The sequence below is a fragment of the Pristiophorus japonicus genome, chromosome 10 (assembly GCF_044704955.1).
Source record: "Pristiophorus japonicus isolate sPriJap1 chromosome 10, sPriJap1.hap1, whole genome shotgun sequence".
Classification (NCBI taxonomy): Eukaryota; Metazoa; Chordata; class Chondrichthyes; family Pristiophoridae; genus Pristiophorus; species Pristiophorus japonicus.
Genome location: NC_091986.1, coordinates 169,586,755 through 169,610,581, shown reverse-complemented (window position 1 = coordinate 169,610,581; position 23,827 = coordinate 169,586,755). Strand labels below are relative to the sequence as shown.

Sequence of the window (23,827 nt, the reverse complement as noted above, 5' to 3'; positions counted from 1 at the left end):
CGTTTGTTTCTGCTGATGTTAATAACCCTTCAACTAGGCTGGAGTTTAATATTTTGATATTTTAAATAACAGTGTTGATATTTGATGTCTCCAAGATAAGAGGAGACTAATTGATGTCCTGTTACTGACTGCTCCATTTTTGATCGGGCGGAGGAGCGGTGAGAGATCGAGGCTCAGGAGTGTCGAGATTGGGGCCCAGGAGAGGCGAGGGTTCGGGGCCCAGAAGAGGCGAGGGCTCAGGGGCAGCATGGGCCAGCCCACACTGTGATCTATGGGTAGTAGGAGCATGCGTGCGTACTAGGTCCATGCGGCAGAGCTTGGTCTCCAGTCGCCTTGGTTAACCCTTGCCACTGGATCAAGAACTAGTTCTGTCAAGCCCATGTGGTGGCTGGTGTGCAACGGCCACCCCATGTTAAAAGAATACACGCACGGGCATCTTCCACCCTTCAATATGTAGTCCGGGATCTAGAATGTCAGGTCCCTCATTGAAACATTTGTGAACTCCTCCCTTTTTGGTGTGGAAGTGGGTCACCTTCGATACGGGGGACTGCCTAATACTAATACTATATTATACAACTATATTTATCCCTCAATCCACATATCAAAAACAGATTATCTGGTCATTATTACATTGCTATTTGTGGGAGTTTGCTGTGCGCAAGTTGGCTGCCGCGTTTCCCTACATTACAACAGTGACTACACTCCAAAAGTACTTAATTGGCTGTAAAGTGCTTTGAGACATCCAATGGTCGTGAATTTTCAAGCTTGTTATTCTTTAAACACAGAATGGTTGCTCCATCCATAAGAAGTTCAGTTCAAGTGGCAGAATACCACCCAGAATCTGTTGCTCATCTCGATGAGTGACTTTTGTAAGGTAGCAATCAATGGTCCTCTGGTTGGGGAATCAGTGACAGTGGTCACCAATTTATAATTGTCACAAAGTGTGAGACTACAGAATGTAGGATCTACTGGATGCACTGCAACAACTCACCAAATTTAATTCAACTGCAATTCCCTCCCCTGTGACCTCGACCACCAACAAGGACAAAAGCAGCAAAGTCATGGGAACACCATCATCTTCAAATTCACCTCCAAGTCACATGCTACCCTTACTTGGACTTGTGTCACCTTTCCATGAATGTTGCTGGATCAATATCCTGGAATTGCCCACCTTACACCATTGTGGGAGCATCATCACTTCAAGGACGGCAACGGTTCAAGGAAAAGGCCCACCACTACCTACTCCAGGCAACTAGTGATGGGCAATAAGTGCCGGCCTTGCCAGCATTGCCCACATCCTGAGAACAAATAGAAAAGGAGGGAGGTTAGGAGAAATATCCCTATGCAAAAGGTTTGCATGGGAATAGCTGAGGCAGGGATCAATGGGGCGGGGGGGGGGGGCGGTGGTGGGTTGAATTTGCCATTTTTTATAGCCCCATTAGCACCTCCGAGGGGCACTGATAGGGCACAATGAGGTTATTGCCTGGGGAAGTGGTCGATGGCAGCTCCGGGGAAATTGCCCCGGAGGTTTGGGGGGCTTTGTGTTGTTAGCACCGTGTACAATGATTTGTGTCCCGGGATGGCGCACGCACAGCGATGCCATCACCACTGTGCGCAACAACCCTTCACCGCCCCGTGCCGACCCCTTTGCACCCCACGTGGGAAATTGCCCGACGGGCGGCGAGGAAAGGGCCGGCCAATGTCACCGGCAGCTTTGCCCCAACAATGGTGGCCCTCGCCTTGACCGAGCCACCATCCCGCAGCCCGGCACTCCATTATGGGCGGTGGGCTGTTGGCCTGGCTGTGGGCACCCCTGGTGGCCTGGTGGTGGCCACCAAAGGGACTGCAGAGCTCGCAGCGGTCCTTCCCTTTAATTGAAGGAGCAGTGCGTTCTGCCGCGCCAGCACTTCGCGGAGCATCCACGTAGCGCTGATGTTGCTGGCAGGGCGCTGGGCACCGGAGCGCGGCACTGGATTCAGCGCCCCGGGAGCGTCCCTCCACGGATGCAGAGCGCCTCTGATAGCACTCCGTCTCCATTGAGGGGGCGGAAGGACCAAATTCCGCACCGGGATCAGAACCTTCGGGCCGGGCAATAAATGTCCTGGCCCGGGAAGGTTACCATCTCCAAACTGGGCATGGGGAAACTTCATCCCCTGGATCTTTTAAGGGAAGAGTAGAAAAACTTGGAAACCAAGGATGATATAGGGCAATGGGGAAACAGCTGTGGACTGAGATCAGTTTTGGATTGCTCTAGCACAGACATTTTTGGCTGAATAGCCTTCTGCTTTGCTGTAAACTTTTCTGGCTCTATGTGTACAAAAATCTGCCCTGAACTCTGAGGTTCCTGCTGTTTCCCATGGAGCATTTCAATATTAATTTGATGGATATTTAATAAATATCATTGAGGATATTTCTTTATTCTTTTTCTGCAGCAAACTCCTGCGTTTTAAGTTGAAAAATATAATTAATTGACTGAGATTATCTATCACTTCTAGGGGCATTTTCAGCCTTTGATTCATACCAAACTACATTCATGCGTGACTTTCCTTATCGACCAGGTTCTGCGGCTGAACTCACACGGTGAGCGTGAATAAAAGTACCTCGGTATATTCACTTTGCCAGCTCCTCGGTATCTGCTACGTTTAGCTGAAGATTGAAACTGACAAAGAGCTGAGTGGTACAGTAAGTTAATACACTGACTTTCACTGAACCCTATTGATATTATTTGATCATAAGAGTAGTGTGAAGGACTAGCTTGTTCATAACACATTGCAATCATACCTCCTATTGAAAATTAATGGAACCAAATGATGAAATTCAAGTGCCTTGTGAACATGAGCATATGTCTTAGAACATGAAAAAAAACCCTTGGCAGTTCTGAAGGTTGGAGCTAAAATTAATGTAGATGTCCTTTTCCTAGCAATATCCCACAAACAACAATATCATCAATGACCAGCTAATCTGTTTTTTATGGTATTAACTGAGGGTGCAATTTTCCCAGAACATTGAGAGCAATCCTTCCTGTTCTTCAAATAGTGTCACTATTTAACGTCTGCCAGAACTACTGAAAAAGGCAGACAAGGTAGAGTTTAATGTTTCACCTGAAGGATACTCCCTCTAACAATGCAGTACTTCCTCAATATTGTATTGGTGTGTCATCTTAGATTATGAACTCAAACTCCTTTTATAGGACTCAAAGCCACAACCTTCTGACGTAGAAGTGAGGGTGTACATCAACTGAATCAAGCTCACAGAGGCAGACACATAATAAGCTGAAACTCAGAAGAGAAAATGCATTATTTTTATGTACCCTCTGAATTCCCCCAAATATTTTTCTAAAGTTTGTCTATGATATATCAGCCTCTACGATAATCCTATGTGTATGTCCCAATCTTTATTTCACTCTCTGTAAACTTTATAAAAAGTAAATGAGAGTCTGTGCATTTTACTTCCTGGTTTGCTGTCTATGAGAATTCTTCAATGTGATTGGCTCCTCGGCCTGCTTGATGACATCACTATTGCTGGATGCAAGAGATTTACTTGATTTGGCCCCAAATCCAAACTAAGGTCAGGAGAGCTAAATTCACGCCACACAGATTGCTAGATATTTGTGGGCAGCTTTCTTCGAGGTCAGGGGTGAGCGCCGTTGCTTCGCTACTAAGCACAAATTCCGGGCCAATATATTGGTCAAAAAGCATTCACAGAAATATTTTCTAGGTATCTGTGGAGATAAATGTCTGAGAACTTTTTTACCTATTCCATCATCAGTTTGATTTTTTTCTGTCTGTTCAACTACGGAAAGTCGCATACAACATACAAAGATTTTCAATTAAAATCCATCAGATGAAAGAAATTAATTTAACTGTGATAGTGATTCTAATTTGGTGTGGAGATCCTACTGCAGTTCTTTAATGTGTTTTATTTATTTGTGCCTATTATCTGTTTGCCTTTCTGCAGTCCTAGATCGTCGAATGGATATACTTACCCATATCAGCTCCAGGAGCCGATTGGTGACAGCTCATACACAAAGGACTATCCCTGGAAATGTGTTCCCAACCAACAGCCAATGCAAAGTGGGGCATTGTGGGGATGCGGGAAGAATAATGTTGACCCATGCCAAGTAAGCAATATTGATAGATACTGCTTATAGGAAACCCTGGAGATAGATTAGGTTTTAATCATGTACAATATTTTGCATATAAACATAACCACGTTATAATGTCAAAACAATCCTATTGTCCTGGTTGTACCCTAATTTGTAAATTGTACCACTGCAGAGTTTGATGCTGTGGAACCTGCTCAAAAAAGACCGGGATATGTACGATAGAGTCCCAGCATACTTCGTGAAACCAATGTCTTCTGAAGACATTGCCCAAGTAGAAGCATATCAATATAATACAGTATATCGGCAAGATTACCTGGGAATGCAACAAGGTAGGACTGCACTGAACATACATCCTTACAGTACTGGAGCTCATAGAAGAAAGAAACCTGTCAGAGAACTGTACGATACAAAAAGCACTTCCCAATCTTGTAAGATGCACAATACTTTATTAGTTTTTGAATACGCTAAACCTATCAGGTAATTTCAAAATGTTAATCATGTTAATGTTAAAGGCCACCGTCTCCTGATCTGTTTAGCGTATTCAATTTAGCATAAGATAGAATTAAATGGAAATTGGGTCTTGAGCATATGATTCTAATTGGATGTGCAGTGAGAAAATCCACAAGAAACAGCAAATGGAGGCTTTTTTTAAAAGAAAACACTATGAAAGGTCGGGCCAAACAAGGAGGAGTGTATTTATAGATTGAACCCATCAATGACTGGAATGATACGGGGTGTGAGCTGTATTTTATTAATTTTCACAAATAGAAGTACAACTAGCCACTCAGCCCTACATAGGAATTCATGGCCCTTCCATAGAAACATAGAAACATAGAAATTAGGTGCAGGAGCTGGCCATTCGGCCCTTCAAGCCTACACCGCCATTCAATAAGATCATGGCTGATCATTCACCTCAGTACCCCTTTCCTGCTTTCTCTCCATACCTCTTGATCCCTTTGGCCGTAAGGGCCATATCTAACTCCCTTTTGAATATATCTAACAAACTGGCCTCAACAACTTTCTGCGGTAGAGAATTCCGCAGGTTAACCACTCTCTGAATGAAGAAGTTTCTCCTCATCTCGGTCCTAAATGGCTTACCCCTTATTGTTAGACTGTGACCCCTGGTTCTGGAACTCCCCAGTAACGGGAACATGCTTCCTTCCTCTAACCTGTCCAATCCCATCAGAATGTTATATGTTTCTTTGAGATCCCCTCTCATTCTTCGAAACTCCAGTGGATACAAGCCCAGTTGATCCAGTCTCTCCTCATATGTCAGTCCTGCCATCCCACGAATCAATCTGGTGAACCTTCGTTATACTCCCTCAACAGCAAGAACATCCTTCCTCAGATTAGGGGACCAAAACTGAACACTATATTCCAGGTGTGGCCTCACCAAGACTCTGTACAACTGCAGTAAGATCTCCCTGCTCCTATACTCAAATCCTCTAGCTATGAAGGCCAGCATGTAAATTGCCTTCTTCACTGCCTGCTGTACCTGCATGCCAAACTTCAATGACTGATGTACCATGACACCCATGTCTCGTTGCACCTCCCCTTTTCCTAATCTGTCACCATTCAGATAATATTCTGTCTTCCTGATTTTGCCACCAAAGTGGATAACTTCACATTTATCCACATTATACTGCATCTGCCATGCATTTGTCCATTCACCTAACCTGTCCAAGTCACCCTGCAGTCTCTTAGCATCCTCCTCACAGCTCACACCGCTACCCAGCTTAATGTCATCTGCAAACTTGGAGATATTACATTCAATTCCTTTGTCTAAATCATTAATGTATATTGTAAATAGCTGGGGTCCCAGCACTGAACCCTGCGGCACCCCACTGGTCACTGCCTGCCATTCTGAAAAGGACCCATTTATTACAACTCTCTGCTTCCTGTCTGCCAACCAGTTCTCTATCCACGTCAATACATTACCCCCAATACCATGTGCTTTAATTTTGCACACTATTCTCTTGTGTGGGACCTTGTCAAAAGCCTTTTGAAAGTCCAAATACGCCACATCCACTTGTTCTCCCTTGTCCACTCTACTAGTTACATCCTCAAAAAATTCTAGAAGATTTGTCAAGCATGATTTTCCTTTCATAAATCCATGCTGACTTGGATCGATCCTGTCACCGCTTTCCAAATGCGCTGCTATTTCATCTTTAATAATTGATTCCAACATTTTCCCCACCACCGATGTCAGGCTAACCGGTCTATAATTTCTCGTTTTCTCTCTCCCTCCTTTTTTGAAAAGTGGTGTTACATTAACTACCCTCCAGTCCATAGGAACTGATCCAGAGTCGATAGACTGTTGGAAAATGATCACCAATGCATCCACTATTTCTAGGGCCACTTCCCTATGTACTCTGGGATGCAGACTATCAGACCCCGGGGATTTATTGGCTTTCAATCCCATCAATTTCCCTAACACAATCCCTGACTAATAAGGATTTCCTTCAGTTCCTTCTTTTCGCTAGACCTTTGAACCACTAGTATTTCTGGGAGGTTATTTGTGTCTTCCTTAGTGAAGACAGATCCAAAGTATTTGTTCAATTGTTCTGCCATTTCTTTGTTCCCCATTGTAAATTCACTTGATTCTGACTGCAAAGGACCGACGTTGGTCTTAACTCATCTTTTTCTCTTCACATATCTATAGAAGCTTTTGCAGTCAGTTTTTATGTTCCCTGCAAACTTCCTTTCATACTTTATTTTTCCCCTCCTAATTAGACCCTTTGTCCTCCTCTGCTGAATTCTAGATGCTCCATTGCAACATCTAATTCCCTTCTGAATGATTTCAGAATTTTTAATGTTGATGAAGATTTCAGGGTTCCTGCTGGTGCTCACAAGGTGCAGGATACCGATGCTTGAGAGGTCTGCAGCTGCATACCCGGCTGCTGAAATTAAGACCTGCTGGCTGCTGCTGGAGAACCAGAAGGGCCTGAGACTCGAAGAATGTGCTGGGAGGAAGGGGAGGAGACGATGGTTAATTCCTCACTGACCTGCTGCTTCCCGATATCTTCAGGGTATTCCCAGGATCCCTGAAAATCTTCCAGTCTTCAGAGGTCCCACTTTGCCAGTTTTTCGGGATGCCCCTCCGTCTGGGTGCCCCATTAACGTACTGAGGAAAGTCAGGCAAAGTCGCTGGGAATGTTCCCTCCCACCTTATCTGTCAGGTTACACTGAGCCTGCATGAACTGCAGGCACGAGCCTAGTCCACACCGGTGTAATGAAACAAAGATGGGCCTCCACTTCCCTTTCCTCTTCCTTCCGTCTGGGAACTGAACATTCCCCAGGAGTAATGCAGAAGAAAATCTACCTTTTTGTATCCTACGGGGAAGACCATTCAGAGTGTTAATCATGTTTTGCGTGAAGATATGCTTCTGACATCAGTCTTTAATTTACCATTTACTGTTTTGTACTTCGGTCTGGGTTTTGTTCTGCAGTCATGGTTTAATTTAAAACAGTAGTCTGGATTAAACTTTTTCTTATTCTGCTGAGTATGATATATCTGTATAAGCCTCTGGTCAGGTTGTACTTCGTGTACTGCATTTAGTTCTGGTCACCAAGACACAAGTGACACATCCCAGCCTTGTAGACAACACAGAGAGGAGCCACAAGGCTGATCCTTAGTGTTACAGAACTAATTTATGAGGAAAGACGATAAGAACTTACGCCGTGGGATTTTAGCATGCAAATGCTTAACACATGCTTCTGGAATTCCTCCCTCTGCTACTTTAGTGGCAGCAGATGAATAGAATGATGAATGGGATATTTGCAGCCTAGAAGAGAGAAAAGCCAAGCCAAACATTAATTATAATGGTATTGATGCAATGCAGAAATATTTGGAACGTTGTATTAGAGAGAGAGGTTGGAGGTTAGAGGTGAGAGAGGGATCACCTATCAGATGACAGGCTTTGTTTTCTATCCTATCCAGGACAGGATTTGGAAGCACTATTCAAGTCTTCGTTGGTCCTGGGATTTTATAGACTAATTTCCATGTTTGGTGCATATTTCTGAAGGCCCTTGACTGCCTCCCTCACAGGCCTCCTGAAATATGGGAGTTAAATTGGCGGCGGGCAAGAGGTCGGTGCGAACAGGGAAAAAAAAGGAAATTGTGCCTTTTTGGGGACAGCATTTGACAGGACTGAGTAGATTCTATCTGATGCTGTATCCCCAATGACTCTGTGCATAATATCTGCTCTGACACTGTTTATAGCATTCTCACTGACTCTATGCATGTCAGGCACAGTAAGTATACAACATACCCACTGATTTTGCGTAAACATTCCCTTTGACCCTATTTATAACATTTCTATTGACCCTGTCTATAATATCCTGTCTGAGGGAGTTGATAATAATTCCTCTAACCCTAACTAACCCTAAGTATACCACCCCGTAGACATTGTTTATATTATCCTCTCTGACAGTACTTAGAACATCCAAAGTGACTGCTTAGAGATAACTGGGAAAACTGGCATGGATTTATTAAAGGCAAGTCATGTTTGACAAATGTAATAGGTTTTTTTTGAAGCAATATCTGATTATATGGTTAAAAGAAATGTAATAGATGTAGGGTTGGGGTGTTCCTTAGGGCGTGCATGGGGTTAAAATAGGGGCAGAGTAGTTACCTCCTGTTCGCACCGGCCTGCTGCCCACCGCCAATTTAACTCCCATGTTTTGGGAGGCCTGTGAGGGAGGCAGTCAAGGGCCTTCAGAAATATGCACCAAACATGGAAATTAGTCTATAAAATCCCAGGACCAACGAAGATTTGAATAGTGCTCCCAACTAACTTAAAAATGGAGGCGCTAACGGGAGGTGCACAACAGGAGAATTTCGGCCCTTTATTTTTTAGGGTAAACCATGGGCCTCCCTTGCTGTGGTCTTTCTCCCCTTCCCTGATCGTGGACCCCCCCCAACCCACTCACTTGACTGCTGGGGAATGTTCACTCGGATCCCCAAGGGTGGCCTCCTGCTGCTAGGCAACTGGGATTTGAGCAGGAGCTTCACTTCAAACATGGAAATAAAGCCTAGGAGTTAAAATGGCCTGGGCCTCACGACGGTGCGGCCAAGAGAGCTTGGCGTATGCCCACTCCCACTCATGCCCCGTTAAATTGGGGCTTGAGAAGCCTTGGTGGCTCCACACACATTCCACACCCATCATAAAGGTTCCCTTCACTGCCAAACTGACTAACTTAAAAATGTAGATAAAGTTAGCCTGAACTCCTGCTTGCACCAAACTCTCTCAAAAATTAAACTTCACTTATTCACTTCACCCAAGTATTAGTTATAGAAAAATGTTGCTCAATTAGCAGTCTGGTCCTGCAGCTTCAGACCAAAGGTTCCTTCAGTGCCGATTTCTAAATTGGGCAAAGCTTTCTTTCCTTAAATCTCACACCTTTCTCTTTTCATCAAAAATTAAAAGCAGGAGTGGGTGCAAGATCATCAATTATTTGGGGCTGTAGCAATGACAGAAACATGTCACCGGCCTGAAAGGGTGGTAGAGGCAGAAACCCTCACCACATTTTAAAAAGTACTTGGACGTGCAGTTGAAGTGCTGTAGGGTTATGGCCTAGAGCTGGAAAATGGGATTAGGCTGGATAGCGTCGTGCGCTGAAAACCGTATTTTGCAATGCCTTCCCGGGTCCGTACACACTCCGTACGGACCAAGGACGGTCGGGATTTCAGCGCCAATGTCCTCACCTTCCGCTCAGTGACTCCTTCTGCAAATTATTCAAATAAGTGCTGGGAGAAAACTCAACAGTTATCTTAACTCCTGTCCAACTCATGAAGATGCTGTGTCCTTGAAATGTTTTTTTTAAAACAAGCTTTTTCACTACCCATTGAAGGGCAGGAAGGAGATCAAAATATTATGATTCAGCCATTACACTGTGAGAGGTCTGGAGGTTGTAATTACTGAGGGTGTGAAATCTGAAGCAAGTTGAATGTATTGTGGCATCAGCAGCAAAAGAGCAGATTCGGGCTGTGGTTCAAATATTTAGGAAAGCAGTAATCTACAACAGCATTTCCACAGCAAAGCTGATATTATGGTCAGAAGGTAGTTGACGTCCATGTGAACAGGTTAGTAAGGATAATGAGGGGGGCTTTGAAGGGGAGTGTAGAAAATTCTAAACCATACACAGAGATAAGGAAGAAATGATAAGTGAATAACTGCAGTGCTTTTCCATTTCAAGTGATTGGAGTTTTTTTTCCCAGAGTTCCAGATGAAATGTCCCCCCTGTCTGCCCAATATTGGCAGAACGGAGCCATGTTATCCCCTCACAGATAACCAATATCACTATCGAAAACCAAATCAAAAACCTGAGCTCGCGATATGCACCTCTCGATATGGCAGCAATAAACACTGGAAAACTGCTGCAAAAGGAATAGGTGAGAATGATTAACCACTCCATTGATAGTGTCACTGCATTTACATTACCAGCATGGTCTAGGAGGATAGCAGACATGAAGCTTACTTTACCTTTTTTTTGGTTCTCAACTGTTTCATCATTCTGTCGACCATCGATCTTTTTAAAAAGTGTGAGGCTGAAAGTTGCCTGGAAATCATTGTTTAAAGCTAGGAATACAGCAGAGACAAAACCCTCAGGTGTTAACCATGACTTAGCGGTAGCACTCCTGCCTCTGAGTCAGATTACCACTGACGTTGACCAGATAATGCTAAAGTTGGTGCGTTGATCCTCCCAGTGGATTTGCAGGATCTTGCGGAGGCAGCACTAGTGGTACTTTTCCAGCGCTTTGAGGTGTCTGCTGTATATAGTCCACATCACTGAGCCATATAGGAGGGCGGGTATCACTACTGCCCTGTAGACCATAAGCTTGGTGCCAGATTTGAGGTCCTGGTCTTCAAACACTCTCTTCCAGGCGACCGAAGGCTGTGTTGGCACACTGGAGGCGGTGTTGGACCTTGTCATCGATGTCTGCTTTGCTGACAGTAGGCTCCCGAGGTGTGGAAAATGGTGCACGTTGTCCAAGGCTGCATCATGGATTTTGATGACCGGGGGGGCAGTGCTGTGTGGCGGGGTCAGGTTGGTGGAGGACCTTTGTCTTACGGATGTTTAGTGTAAGGCCCATGCTTTCGTATGCCTCGGTGAAGATGTTGACAATGGCTTGGAGTTCGGCCTCTGAATGTGCACAGATGTAAGCGTCGTCCCCAGCATCTCCAACATCGAAACACTAACCACACTCGACCAGCTCCGTTGGGCGGGCCACATCGTCCACATGCCTGACACGAGACTCCCTAAACAAGCGCTCTACTCGGAACTCCTACACAGCAACTGAGCCCCAGGTCAGCAGAGGAAACATTTCAAGGACACCCTCAATGCCTCCTTGATAAAGTGCAACATCCCAACCGGCACCTGGGAATCCCTGGACCAAGACTGCCCAAAGTGAAGGAAGAGCATCTGGGAGGGTGCTGAGCACCTCGAGTCGCCGAGAGCATGCAGAAATCAAGCGCAGACAGCGGAAGGAGCGTGCGGCAAACCAGACTCCCCACCCACCCTTTCCTTCAACCGCTGTCTGCCCCACCTGTTACAGAGACTGTAATTCCCACATTGGACTGTACAGCCACCTGAGAACTTACTTTTAGAGTGGAAGCAAGTCTTCCTCGATTTCGAGGGACTGCCTATGATGATGAGTCAGATGGTCGTGAGTTCAAAGCCCATTTCAGAGACTTCAGGCCAAAATCTACGCTGACACTCCCGTGCAGTACTGAGGGAGTGCTGTACTGTCAGTGGTGCTGGCTTTCGGATAAGATGTTAAACCGAGGCCCGGTCTATCCTATCAGGTGGATGTAAAAGATCCCATGGCACTATTTCAAAGAAGAGCAGTGGAACCTTGCTCTGCACAAATTAGCTGCCGCGTTTCCTACATTACAACAGTGACTACACTTCAAAAGTACTTTATTGATTGTAAAGTGCTTTGGGACGCTCTGAGGTTGTGAAAGGTGCTATATAAATGCAAGTTTTTCTTTTGTTTTATTTACCCGAGCCAACACAGCTATCATTTGGGGCTTTCCCAAGTATCATTCCATGTAACCTGCTGCCCTCCATCTGGGTTCAAAGTAATACGACTACTTTTTTCTTAAATTCTTATTAAGCAGATGTTTCAGTAACAGATATTCTTATAAATGGGTTCTTTGAATATGGACAAAAGTATATTAATTCCATGATTTTCTCCTCCAAAAATCTAGTTAAGATTCTTCTATTTTGGTGTTACAGTGCCCAGGGCGATACAAGCACACATCCAAAAGCAGGAGAAGAGGAAACATGTCACCACATATGAGAGAGATTATGGAAGAATTAATATGAATTTTGCCAAAATATTAAAGTCTTTAGAACCTAAAGCCTTCAAAAGCTACCTGGAGTCACTTCCACTTAGAGGTATGACTCCATTACTCTCTGCATGAAAACTTTACCAAATATTATTTCTGTCAAGTGGTAACTGTGAACACTGAACAAAACAAAAACTATACCTCAACAATGACTGTATCTGATAACCTCAAGTACTATATCAATCACTAGCTGTCATCATCATCATAGGCAGTCCCTTAAAATCGAGGAAGACTTGCTTCCACTCTACATAAGAACATAAGAATATAAGAATTAGGAACAGGAGTAGGCCATCTAGCCCCTCGAGCCTGCTCCGCCATTCAACAAGATCATGGCTGATCTGGCCGTGGACTCAGCTCCACTTACCCGCCCGCTCCCCATAACCCTTAATTCCCTATTGGTTAAAAATCTATCTATCTGTGATTTGAATACATTCAATGAGCTAGCCTCAGCTGCTTTCTTGGGCAGAGAATTCCACAGATTCACAACCCCCTGGGAGAAGAAATTCCTTCTCAACTCGGTTTTAAATAGGCTTCCCCGTATTTTGAGGCTGTGCCCCCTAGTTCTAGTCTCCCCGACCAGTGGAAACAACCTCTCTGCCTCTATCTTGTCTATCCCTTTCATTATTTTAAATGTTTCTATAAGATCACCCCTCATCCTTCTGAACTCCAACGAGTAAAGACTCAATCTATCATCATAAGGTAACCCCCTCATCTCCGGAATCAGCCTAGTGAATCGTCTCTGTACCCCCTCCAAAGCGAGTATATCCTTCCTTAAGTAAGGTGACCAAAACTGCACACAGTACTCCAGGTGCGGCCTCACCAATACCCTGTACAGTTGCAGCAGGACCTCCCTGCTTTTGGACTCCATCCCTCTCCTGATTACCTGCTGCACCTGCAAACTAACTTTTTGGGATTCATGCACAATGACCCCCAGGTCCCTCTGCACTGCAGCATGTTGTAATTTCTCCCCATTCAAATAATATTCCCTTTTACTGTTTTTTTTTCCAAGGTGGATGACCTCACATTTTCCAACATTGTATTCCATCTGCCAAACATTAGTCCATTCGTTTAACCTATCTAAATCTCTTTGCAGCCTCTCTGTGTCCTCTACACAACCCGCTTTCCCACTAATCTTTGTGTCATCTGCAAATTTTGTTACACTACACTCTGTCCCCTCTTCCAGGTCATCTATGTATATTGTAAACAGTTGTGGTCCCAGCACCGATCCATGTGGCACACCACTAACCACCAATTTCCAACCCGAAAAGGACCCATTTATCCCGACTCTCTGCTTTCTATTAGCCAGCCAATTCTCTATCCATGCTAATACATTTCCTCTGACTCCGTGTACCTTTATCTTCTGCAGTAACCTTTTGTGTGGCACCTTATCGAATGCCTTTTGGAAATCTAAATACACCACATCCATCGGTACACCTCTATCCACCATGCTCGTTATATCCTCAAAGAATTCCAGTAAATTAGTTAAACATGATTTCGCCTTCATGAATGCATGTTGCGTCTGCTTGATTGCACTATTCCTATCTAGATGTCCCGCTATTTCTTTCTTAATGATAGCTTCAAACATTTTCCCCACTACAGATGTTAAACTAACCGGCCTATAGTTACCTGCCTTTTGTCTGCCCCCTTTTTTAAACAGAGGCGCTTTCCAATTCCAAAGCATGAGCTGCTTTCCAATCCGCTGGTACCTCCCCAGAGTCCAGAGAATTTTGGTAGATTATAACAAATGCATCTGCTATAACTTCCGCCATCTCTTTTAATACCCTGGGATGCATTTCATCAGGACCAGGGGACTTGTCTACCTTGAGTCCCATTAGCCTGTCCAGCACTACCGCCCTAGTGATGGTGATTATCTCAAGGTCCTCTCTTCCCACATTCCCGTGACCAGCAATTTTTGGCATGGTTTTTGTGTCTTCCACTGTGAAGACCGAAGCAAAATAATTGTTTAAGGTCTCCGCCATTTCCACATTTCCCATTATTAAATCCCCCTTCTCATCTTCTAAGGGACCAACATTTACTTTAGTCACTCTTTTCCGTTTTATATATCGGTAAAAGTTTTTCGATCTGTTTTTATGTTTTGTGCAAGTTTACTTTTGTAATCTATCTTTCCTTTCTTTATTGCTTTCTTAGTCATTCTTTTGCTGTCGTTTAAATTTTCCCAATCTTCTAGTTTCCCACTAATCTTGGCCACCTTAAACGCATTGGTTTTTAATTTGATACTCTCCTTTATTTCCTTGGTTATCCACGGCTGGTTATCCCTTCTCTTACCGCCCTTCTTTTTCACTGGAATATACTTTTGTTGTGCACTATGAAAGAGCTCCTTAAAAGTCCTTCACTGTTCCTCAATTGTGCCACCGTTTAGTCTGTGTTCGTAGTCTCCTTTAGCCAACTCTGCCCTCATCCCACTGTCGTCCCCTTTGTTTAAGCATAGTACGCTCGTTTGAGACACAACTTCCTCACCCTCAATCTGTATTACAAATTCAACCATACTGCGATCACTCATTCCGAGAGGATCTTTTACTAGGAGATCGTTTATTATTCCTGTCTCATTACACAGGACCAGATCTAAGATAGCTTGCTCCTTTGTAGGTTCTGTAACATACTGTTCTAAGAAACAATCCTATATGCTATTCTATGAATTCCTGCTCAAGGCTACCCCGTGCGATTTGATTTGACCAATCGATATGTAGGTTAAAATCCCCCATGATTACTGCCGTTCCTTTTTCACATGCCTTCATTATTCCCTTGATTATTGTCCGCCCTACCGTGAAGTTATTATTTGGGGGCCTATAAACTACGCCCACCAGTGACTTTTTCCCCTTACTATCTTTAATCTCCACCCACATTGATTCAACATTTTGTTCATTAGAGCCAATATCGTCTCTCACCACTGCCCTGATATCATCCTTTATTAACAGAGCTACCACACCTCCTTTCCCTTCTTGTCTATCTTTCAGAATTGTCAGATACTCCTGTATGTTTAATTCCCAGTCTTGGCCACCCTGCAACCACGTTTCTGTAATGGCCACCAAATCATACCCATTTGTAATGATTTGTGCCGTAAACTCATTTACTTTATTTCGAATGCTGCGTCCATTTAGGTAGAGTGTTTTAATACTAGTTTTTAAACCATGATTTTTAGTTTTGACCCCTCCTGCAGCCCTTTTATATTCATACATATTGTCCCTTCCTATCACCTTGTGGTTTACAGTTACCCCAGTGCTACTCTGCTCTGTTGCCTCCTGCCTTTTGCATTCTTTCTTGGGGTCCTGTTCATCTGAGCTCTCACCCACTCTAACTAGCTCAGAGGCCTCTCCTGGGTTCCGAATACTCCTCGCATTGAGGCACCGAGCTTTCAGGCTTGCCTTTTTATTACACTTTGACCATTTAGAATTTTGCTGTACAGTGGCCCTTTTTGTTTTTTGCCTTGGGTTTCTCTGCCTCCACTTTTATTCATCTCCTTTCTGTCTTTTGCTTCTGTCTCCATTTTGTTTCCCTGTGTCTCCCTGCATTGATTCCTATCCCCCTGCCACATTAGTTTAACTCCTCCCCAACAGCACTAGCAAACACTCCCCCTAGGACATTGGTTCCGGTCCTGCCTAGGTGAAGACCATCCGGTTTGTACTGGTCCCACCTCCCCCAGAACCGGTTCCAATGCCGCAGGAATTTGAATCCCTCCCTGCTGCACCACTGCTCAAGTCACGTATTCATCTGAGCCATCCTGCGATTCCTACTCTGACGAGCACATGGCACTGGTAGCAATCCCGAGATTACTACTTTTGAGGTCCTACTTTTTAATTTAGCTCCTAGCTCCTTAAATTCGTCTCGTAGGACCTCATCCCTTTTTTTACCTATATCGTTGGTACCAATGTGCACCACGACAACTGGCTGTTCACCCTCCCTTTTCAAAATGTCCTGCACCTGCTCCGAGACATCCTTGACCCTTGCACCAGGGAGGCAACATACCATCCTGGAGTCTCGGTTGCGGCCGCAGAAATGCCTATCTAAAAGTGAGTTCTCAGGTAACAGTACAGTCCAATATGGGAATTACAGTCTCTGTCACAGGTGGGGCAGACAGTGGTTGAAGGAAAGAGTGAGTGGGGAGTCTGGTTTGTTGCACGCTCCTTCCGCTGTCTGCGCTTGGTTTCTGCATGCTCTCTGCTACCGTCACTAGCTGTACTGTATCAGTCACTAGCTGTACTGTATCAATCACTAGCTGTACTGTATCAGTCACTAGCTGTACTGTATCAATCACTAGCTGTACTGTATCAGTCACTAGTTGTACTGTATCAATCACTAGCTGTACTGTATCAGTCATAGAAACATAGAAACATAGAAAATAGATGCAGGAGTAGGCCATTCGGCCCTTCGAGCCTGCACCATCATTCAATGAGTTCATGGCTGAACATGCAACCTCAGTACCCCATTCCTGCTTTCTCGCCATACCCCTTGATCCCCCTAGTAGTAAGGACTATATCTAACGCCTTTTTGAATATATTTAGTGAATTGGCCTCAAAAACTTTCTGTGGTAGAGAATTCCACAGGTTCACCACTCTCTGGGTGAAGAAGTTGCTCCTCATCTCAGTCCTAAATGGCTTACCCCTTATCCTTAGACTGTGACCCCTGGTTCTGGACTTCCCCAACATTGGGAACATTCTTCCTGCATTTAACCTGTCTAAACCCGTCAGAATTTTAAACGTTTCTATGAGGTCCCCTCTCATTCTTCTGAACTCCAGTGAATACAAGCCCAGTTGATCCAATCTTTCTTGATATGTCAGTCCCGCCATCCCGGGAATCAGTCTGGTGAACCTTCGCTGCACTCTCTCAATAGCAAGAATGTCCTTCCTCAAGTTAGGAGACCAAATCTGTACACAATATTCCAGGTGTGGCCTCACCAAGGCCCTGTACAACTGTAGCAATACCTCCCTGTCCCTGTACTCAAATCACTAGCTGTACTGTATCAGTCACTAGTTGTACTGTATCAATCACTAGCTGTACTGTATCAGTCACTAGCTGTACTGTATCAATCACTAGCTGTACTGTATCAGTCACTAGCTGTACTGTATCAGTCACTAGCTGTCGGGTCTACAGCCTACAGTTGGACAACTTGTGGCCTCAGTAAGAGAGCAAATTACCAACATTCTCACTGTTTTCTTTAACTAAAGTTATCTTCCGAAAACCCTACTTTAGACAAACCAAAAGCAGAAGGGAACTAATTGTAAAAAACTTGCGTCCGGTGGGAGTAGGTGGCCCATTAAACCCTCACGCCATATAGGACTAATCACCCTATTAGCTGGTATAAAGATAGTTACAGCCATGGAGGAGTGCTCATGTTGTGGCCTGTCAGACTGTTAATCAGCCTGCAAATCCTTCCACTACTTTACACTCTTCTGCAAAGCGAGAAGAGTGTGAAGATATAAAAACAACAACTTGAGCTCTAACAATGGGTACTTTTCAGAATGGCAGGCAGTGACTAGTGGGGTACCGCAAGGTTCTGTGCTGGGGCCCCAGCTGTTTACACTGTACATTAATGATTTAGATGAGGGGATTAAATGTAGTATCTCCAAATTTGCGGATGACACTAAGTTGGGTGGCAGTGTGAGCTGCGAGGAGGATGCTGTGAGGCTGCAGAGCGACTTGGATAGGTTAGGTGAGTGGGCAAATGCATGGCAGATGAAGTATAATGTGGATAAATGTGAGGTTATCCACTTTGGTGGTAAAAACAGAGAGACAGACTATTATCTGAATGGTGACAGATTAGGAAAAGGGGAGGTGCAAAGAGACCTGGGTGTCGTGGTACATCAGTCATTGAAGGTTGGCATGCAGGTGCAGCAGGCGGTTAAGAAAGCAAATGGCATGTTGGCCTTCATAGCAAGGGGATTTGAGTACAGGGGCAGGGAGGTGTTGCTACAGTTGTACAGGGCATTGGTGAGGCCACACCTGGAGTATTGTGTACAGTTTTGGTCTCCTAACCTGAGGAAGGACATTCTTGCTATTGAGGGAGTGCAGCGAAGGTTCACCAGACTGATTCCCGGGATGGCGGGACTGACCTATCAAGAAAGACTGGATCAACTGGGCTTGTATTCACTGGAGTTCAGAAGAATGAGAGGGGACCTCATAGAAACATTTAAAATTCTGACGGGGTTAGACAGGTTAGATGCAGGAAGAATGTTCCCAATGTTGGGGAAGTCCAGAACCAGAGGTCACTGTCTAAGGATAAGGGGTAAGCCATTTAGGACCGAGATGCGGAGGAACTTCTTCACCCAGAGAGTGGTGAACCTGTGGAATTCTCTACCACAGAAAGTTGTTGAGGCCAATTCACTAAATATATTCAAAAAGGAGTTAGATGAGGTCCTTACTACTAGGGGGATCAAGGGGTATGGCGAGAAAGCAGGAATGGGGTACTGAAGTTGAATGTTCAGCCATGAACTCATTGAATGGCGGTGCAGGCTAGAAGGGCCGAATGGCCTACTCCTGCACCTATTTTCTATGTTTCTATGTTTCTAAGTGTTCAGTGTTATCAGTTGATAGCTCATTCTGGATTGGTGTTGAAACCCTGCCGCCATCTGATAAGTGGAAGTTCTGTATCGAACTAATCCAATACCAATACTGGTAATTCATTATTTTCTCAATGTGTACTCTCTTGATTAAAATGAACATAATTTGTAATAAAAGAACCTTCTTTACTGAGGAAACTTGCTGTGAAAATTGATGGAAATTTGTGTGCCATTTTTTAAGCCTTTTATTCTCTTGTGTGTGAGGACACACACAAACTTTTTCTGCAGCTTAGAGAATTCAGACAGTGTCCTCCCAGGCCTCTGCCAATACTTTTGAGCTGGCTACTACGAATTGCACAGCAGTAATCCAAAAATGCCTCTCATTTTTTTCTTTAGACAGATTTCTGGCCTCTACTCAGCAACTCACTATGAACCATAGCTCAGATTAGAAGTTCAGTGGAGTTAATAATTGAACTTGTGTGAACCCCCACATGGGGCTGCACGCTTCAATATGCTTGTAATGAATGTAATGACTTAAGGCACCTGAATAGGGACCCATGAAGACACACTTCGAACGTTTCAGCCTGAGCCCCACTTTGTCCAGATGATGTAGGACTTCTTCAAGATTGTTCACATGTTCAATAGTGTCGCGACCTGTGGCCAGAATGTCATCTTGAAACCTGATATTTTCAGGAACGGACTTCAGTAGACTCTCCATATTCCTCTGAAATATGGCTGCAGCCGAACGAATTCCAAAAGGACACCTGTTGTAGACAAACAGTCCTTTATGGGTGTTGATGCAGGTGAGTTTCTTTGAAGTGTCGACAAGCTCCTCTGTCATATAGGCCGACGTCAGATCCAGTTTAGTGAACGACTTTCCACCAGCTAGCATGGCGAACAGGTCATCAGTCTTCGGTAACAGGTAATGATCCTGTTTCAAAAATTGATTAATCGTAACCTTGTAGTCTCCACAAATCCTGACAATGCCATCACTCTTCAACACAGGAACAATAGGACTGGCCCACTCGTTAAACTCGACTGGTGATATGACCCCTTCACGTTGGAATCTGTCAAGCTCAATTTCAACCTTCTCCCTCATCATGTAGGGAACAGACCGAGCTTTATGATAGACAGGCCTTGCATCAGAATCTGCACCTTGGCTCCAGTAAAATTACCAATGCCTGATTCAAACAAAGAAAGAAACTTCTTCAACACTTGAGCACACTTAGTGTCATCCACCGATGACAACACTTTGATATCATTCCAATTCCAGTTGATTTTCTTGAGCCATTTCCTGCCAAACAGCATTGGACCATTACCTGGGACAATCCATAATGGTAGATCATGAACCACACTATCATATGACACCTTGACTCCTGCACTGCCAATCACCGGTATGATTTCCTTAGTGTAAGTATGCAACTTGGCATTGACTGGACTCAGCTTAGGCTTCACAGCTTCAGTGTCCCACAGCTTGTCCAATGTCTTTTGACTCATTATCGACTGTCCAGCTTCATTGATACAGGCACGCCAGTCAGATTCACATTAACGATTATCGGCTGGCTCCTTCCCAAGAATGAATAGAGACCATACACTTCCTCCTCGGGTTGTGTATCTGGGCCAACACTGGACTGGTCATCATCAGCAATGTGATGAGCGGCAGCATGCTTGCTCAGTTGTAGGCACATTCTCTGAAGATGCCTCACTTTCGAACAGCCATTACCAGAGTATTGTTTAAACCGACACTGATGAGGCCGATTGCCCCCACGACGCCAACAGGGTGAAATCGGATTTATACCAGTTGGCAGACTTTGAGCAGCTACAGGTTTCACATAAGCAGTCGAGTAGGCCCTGCCATAAGCAGCTCTGCCAAACAACGACACAATCTTGTTTACAGTACTTGCCATGGAGCTCCGACTCTTCAATGATATCTGCCTCAAATTATCATCAGTCATCATGCATGCCTGGGCAGTCGCGATGGCCTTGCTCAAATCCAGCTTCTCTTCGGCCAATAACTTCCGAAGAATCACATCATGGTTGATGCCTATCACGAAGAAATCTCGCAGCATGTCTTCCAACACGTTTCCGAACTTACACGGCTCAGCAAGACGTTGCAGGTCCGCAACGAATCCCGTCACATCCTGGCCCTCAGCACGAACATGTATGTAGAAGCGATAGTGTGAGGTGATGACCCCTTCTTTTGGCTGAAGATGGCCACGCACCAAAGCACACAAATCCCCATATTCTTTGTCTGTTGGACATAAAAGTGAGAGAAGATACTTCATGAGACCATAAATTTTTGGACCAGAAACAGTGAGGAAAACCGCCCTGCGCCGAACTGCGTCAGCCTCTCCCTCCATTTTGTTGGCCACAAAATACTGATCTCGGCGGTCGATAAAATCCGCCCAATCCTCGCCATCCGCGAATCTCTCCAGAATTCCAATAGTGCCCATTGTACATGCGAAGGTTCTTAAGCTACCTCGTCGCCAAATGTAATGAATGTAATGACTCAAAAGACTTGTTACTGTAATCTGCCTCAGGTATAAACCTGATCCAACTTTACTCGCGCCCAAAATAACCCGCGTGTCATGGTACCCACGCTTATATACCAATGACCGCGTGCGCATACAGCCTGATGACCTCCGACAGTGGTGCCCCCTGGTGTCTGGTGACCCCAAGCATAAATACATAACAGTGCTATCGCACTGTCTACCTCTGATACCAACCTTGAATACTTTAGTCTCCATTATTTTGTTCGTCCCAATTTTCTTCCTTTCTCTTTTTTGAAGATAACGAATCAATCTTCATTTGTGAACCCATACACTGAATATTTGGGGAGAGCTTATTTAACTATGGGGGCACCACAGCTGAACCTGATCCTATCTTCGCCCAACATCATTGCATGTATAATTCCAGCATGGTCTGCTGGTTGACAATTGGGAATGGGAACTCTGGACAATATTTTCTCCTTTGTCGACTAGAGTACGATGAGGCCAATAACAGTGACCCCACTGCCACCCTCTCTGACATCAGCTCACTCAGCACAGATTGGGGATCAAACCTGGGGCCTTCCTGGCGCATATGGTTCAGTACTACGTCACATAGTACTTTTACCTGTTGAGCTCTCGTGGACAACTGCTGTCATTATTTTTCATTAGATTAATTAACTAAATTATTACCATACATTATCAAAGCATTGTTCAGTTATTCTAAATTACTAACTTAAAAAACAGACCAAAACTACGTGGTGTAATTTAGTTTCATTGTTCAAGAATACATTTCATCAAGGGCCACAATCCTGAGCAGTGACTTCCTCAAGAGCTACTCTCTCAGATCTACCACCAAATGAGATTTTTTGTGTGTGCTGACTCTGGCATTCACATCTAACTCCAGCAATAAAACAGAGCTGGCATATTGTGAACTGAGGCCCAGAGACTCATGAACAAACAGGTCATTGCTGAGGGGGAAGTGGGTTTCATATCACTCTTGAGCTGTATTATGACTACCACTGTCCTCGGGTGATAAGTATAATTGAGAAACTAGGCTGAAACTGCCAGAAAGAATTCAAGCAAAATGCACCCATTACGTGGACACACAAATGAATGAGCAGTAATTTTTTTAAGCAAATAAATTACAATATTTTTGTGTGTTTTATTTGCAGACCAGGAAGTGTTGTTGCAATTTTTAGATAATATGATGTGAAACAAACTGAAAGGAGCATCCAACTTCTTTAACCAATGTAATGGACCCAAGGTGACTATCTGAATGGCCAAGCCTTCAATTAAATGATACCGGAAAGCAGGCACAACGGAAAGAATTATGAGAATAAATGTCACAATGAGATCATCCGAAGACTTGTAATTTATAGTTTGTAGGCTGTCAGGGAGCCTCAGTTCATTTAATTACCACTTTGTCCACCAAGTGTTAAAAAATTGTTAAGAATTTGAGTCTCTGACTTTTGCAAATAAATCAGTCTATCTTTAAAGGAAAAGACGCATTGTAAACCATATACATTTGTGGGGTCTGCATCTCTCTCTTCACCTTGCTGTTAATACATGTCAGTAGAGGCTATGTAAGGAATGATTTTTGTGTGATTTGCACCAATGAGTTTTCTTTTCAAGAATTTGCTGAGGAAAGCTTTAAGGTTTTTTCTTTTCTTGTTTTTAGAAAGAAAGAATACTTTGTATATTGTGTAAATTTGATTATTGTAATGTGTGAGCATCTGATTATATCTTTCTGTTTCTGTATATTATTTCACTTGTAAATCAATGTGACCAAGCAATTTCAGCCTGTACACATGTGTTATTTTCCATCTTCTGAGTGACAGGCAAATATGGTGGGCTTTCCATATAGTCCCCAGTAAGTGATTCACTGAGGTTTAGTTATTAAACCTGGGCATGCTAATCTATACACAGCAAAGAAGAAAGATGCAGGTTTTAGTTCATAAGGCAACCGGTCTACTTAAAGAAAATGCCTTCTAGCCATGAACATAATAAAGGTATTGTTAAAAAACAGCCTGATCTGTCATAAGCACGCATTAAATTTCCAGGAAGGCCACTAAATTAATCAGGAGCGGGAATGACAGCAATGCAGACTCTCATCATCTTTGTCCCTTTTAATATAGCCCATGATCCCTGCTAACACATGCTCATCCTTGAAGTACATCATGGATATAAGTTCCTCTCTTACCACTCCACGCAATAGTGCCACAACATTTCGGTAACAATTTTTCAATAAAGAAATGTGTGTATTAAATGCTGATCAAGAAATTCAATGACAATCCAGTTAAGAAACAACAGCCCGCCTTATGCAGAAGATAATACTGTACCTACGCTTGTGACGAATGTTATATT

At 44.0% G+C, this 23,827-nt stretch overlaps 1 protein-coding gene across 1 annotated transcript in view; it reads left to right on the top strand.

Moving 5' to 3' along the window:
* The window catches only part of LOC139275337 (testis-expressed protein 26-like), a 49,789-nt gene extending 27,113 nt beyond the window's left edge, over nucleotides 1-22,676 (top strand). Inside the window, exons 3-8 of the mRNA XM_070892648.1 lie at nucleotides 2,496-2,580; nucleotides 3,958-4,120; nucleotides 4,278-4,434; nucleotides 10,326-10,499; nucleotides 12,347-12,508; nucleotides 22,636-22,676. Coding sequence (XP_070748749.1) covers nucleotides 2,496-2,580; nucleotides 3,958-4,120; nucleotides 4,278-4,434; nucleotides 10,326-10,499; nucleotides 12,347-12,508; nucleotides 22,636-22,676 — 782 coding nt within the window. The remainder of the gene's footprint in view (nucleotides 1-2,495; nucleotides 2,581-3,957; nucleotides 4,121-4,277; nucleotides 4,435-10,325; nucleotides 10,500-12,346; nucleotides 12,509-22,635) is intronic.
* Nucleotides 22,677-23,827: the final 1,151 nt, after the last annotated feature.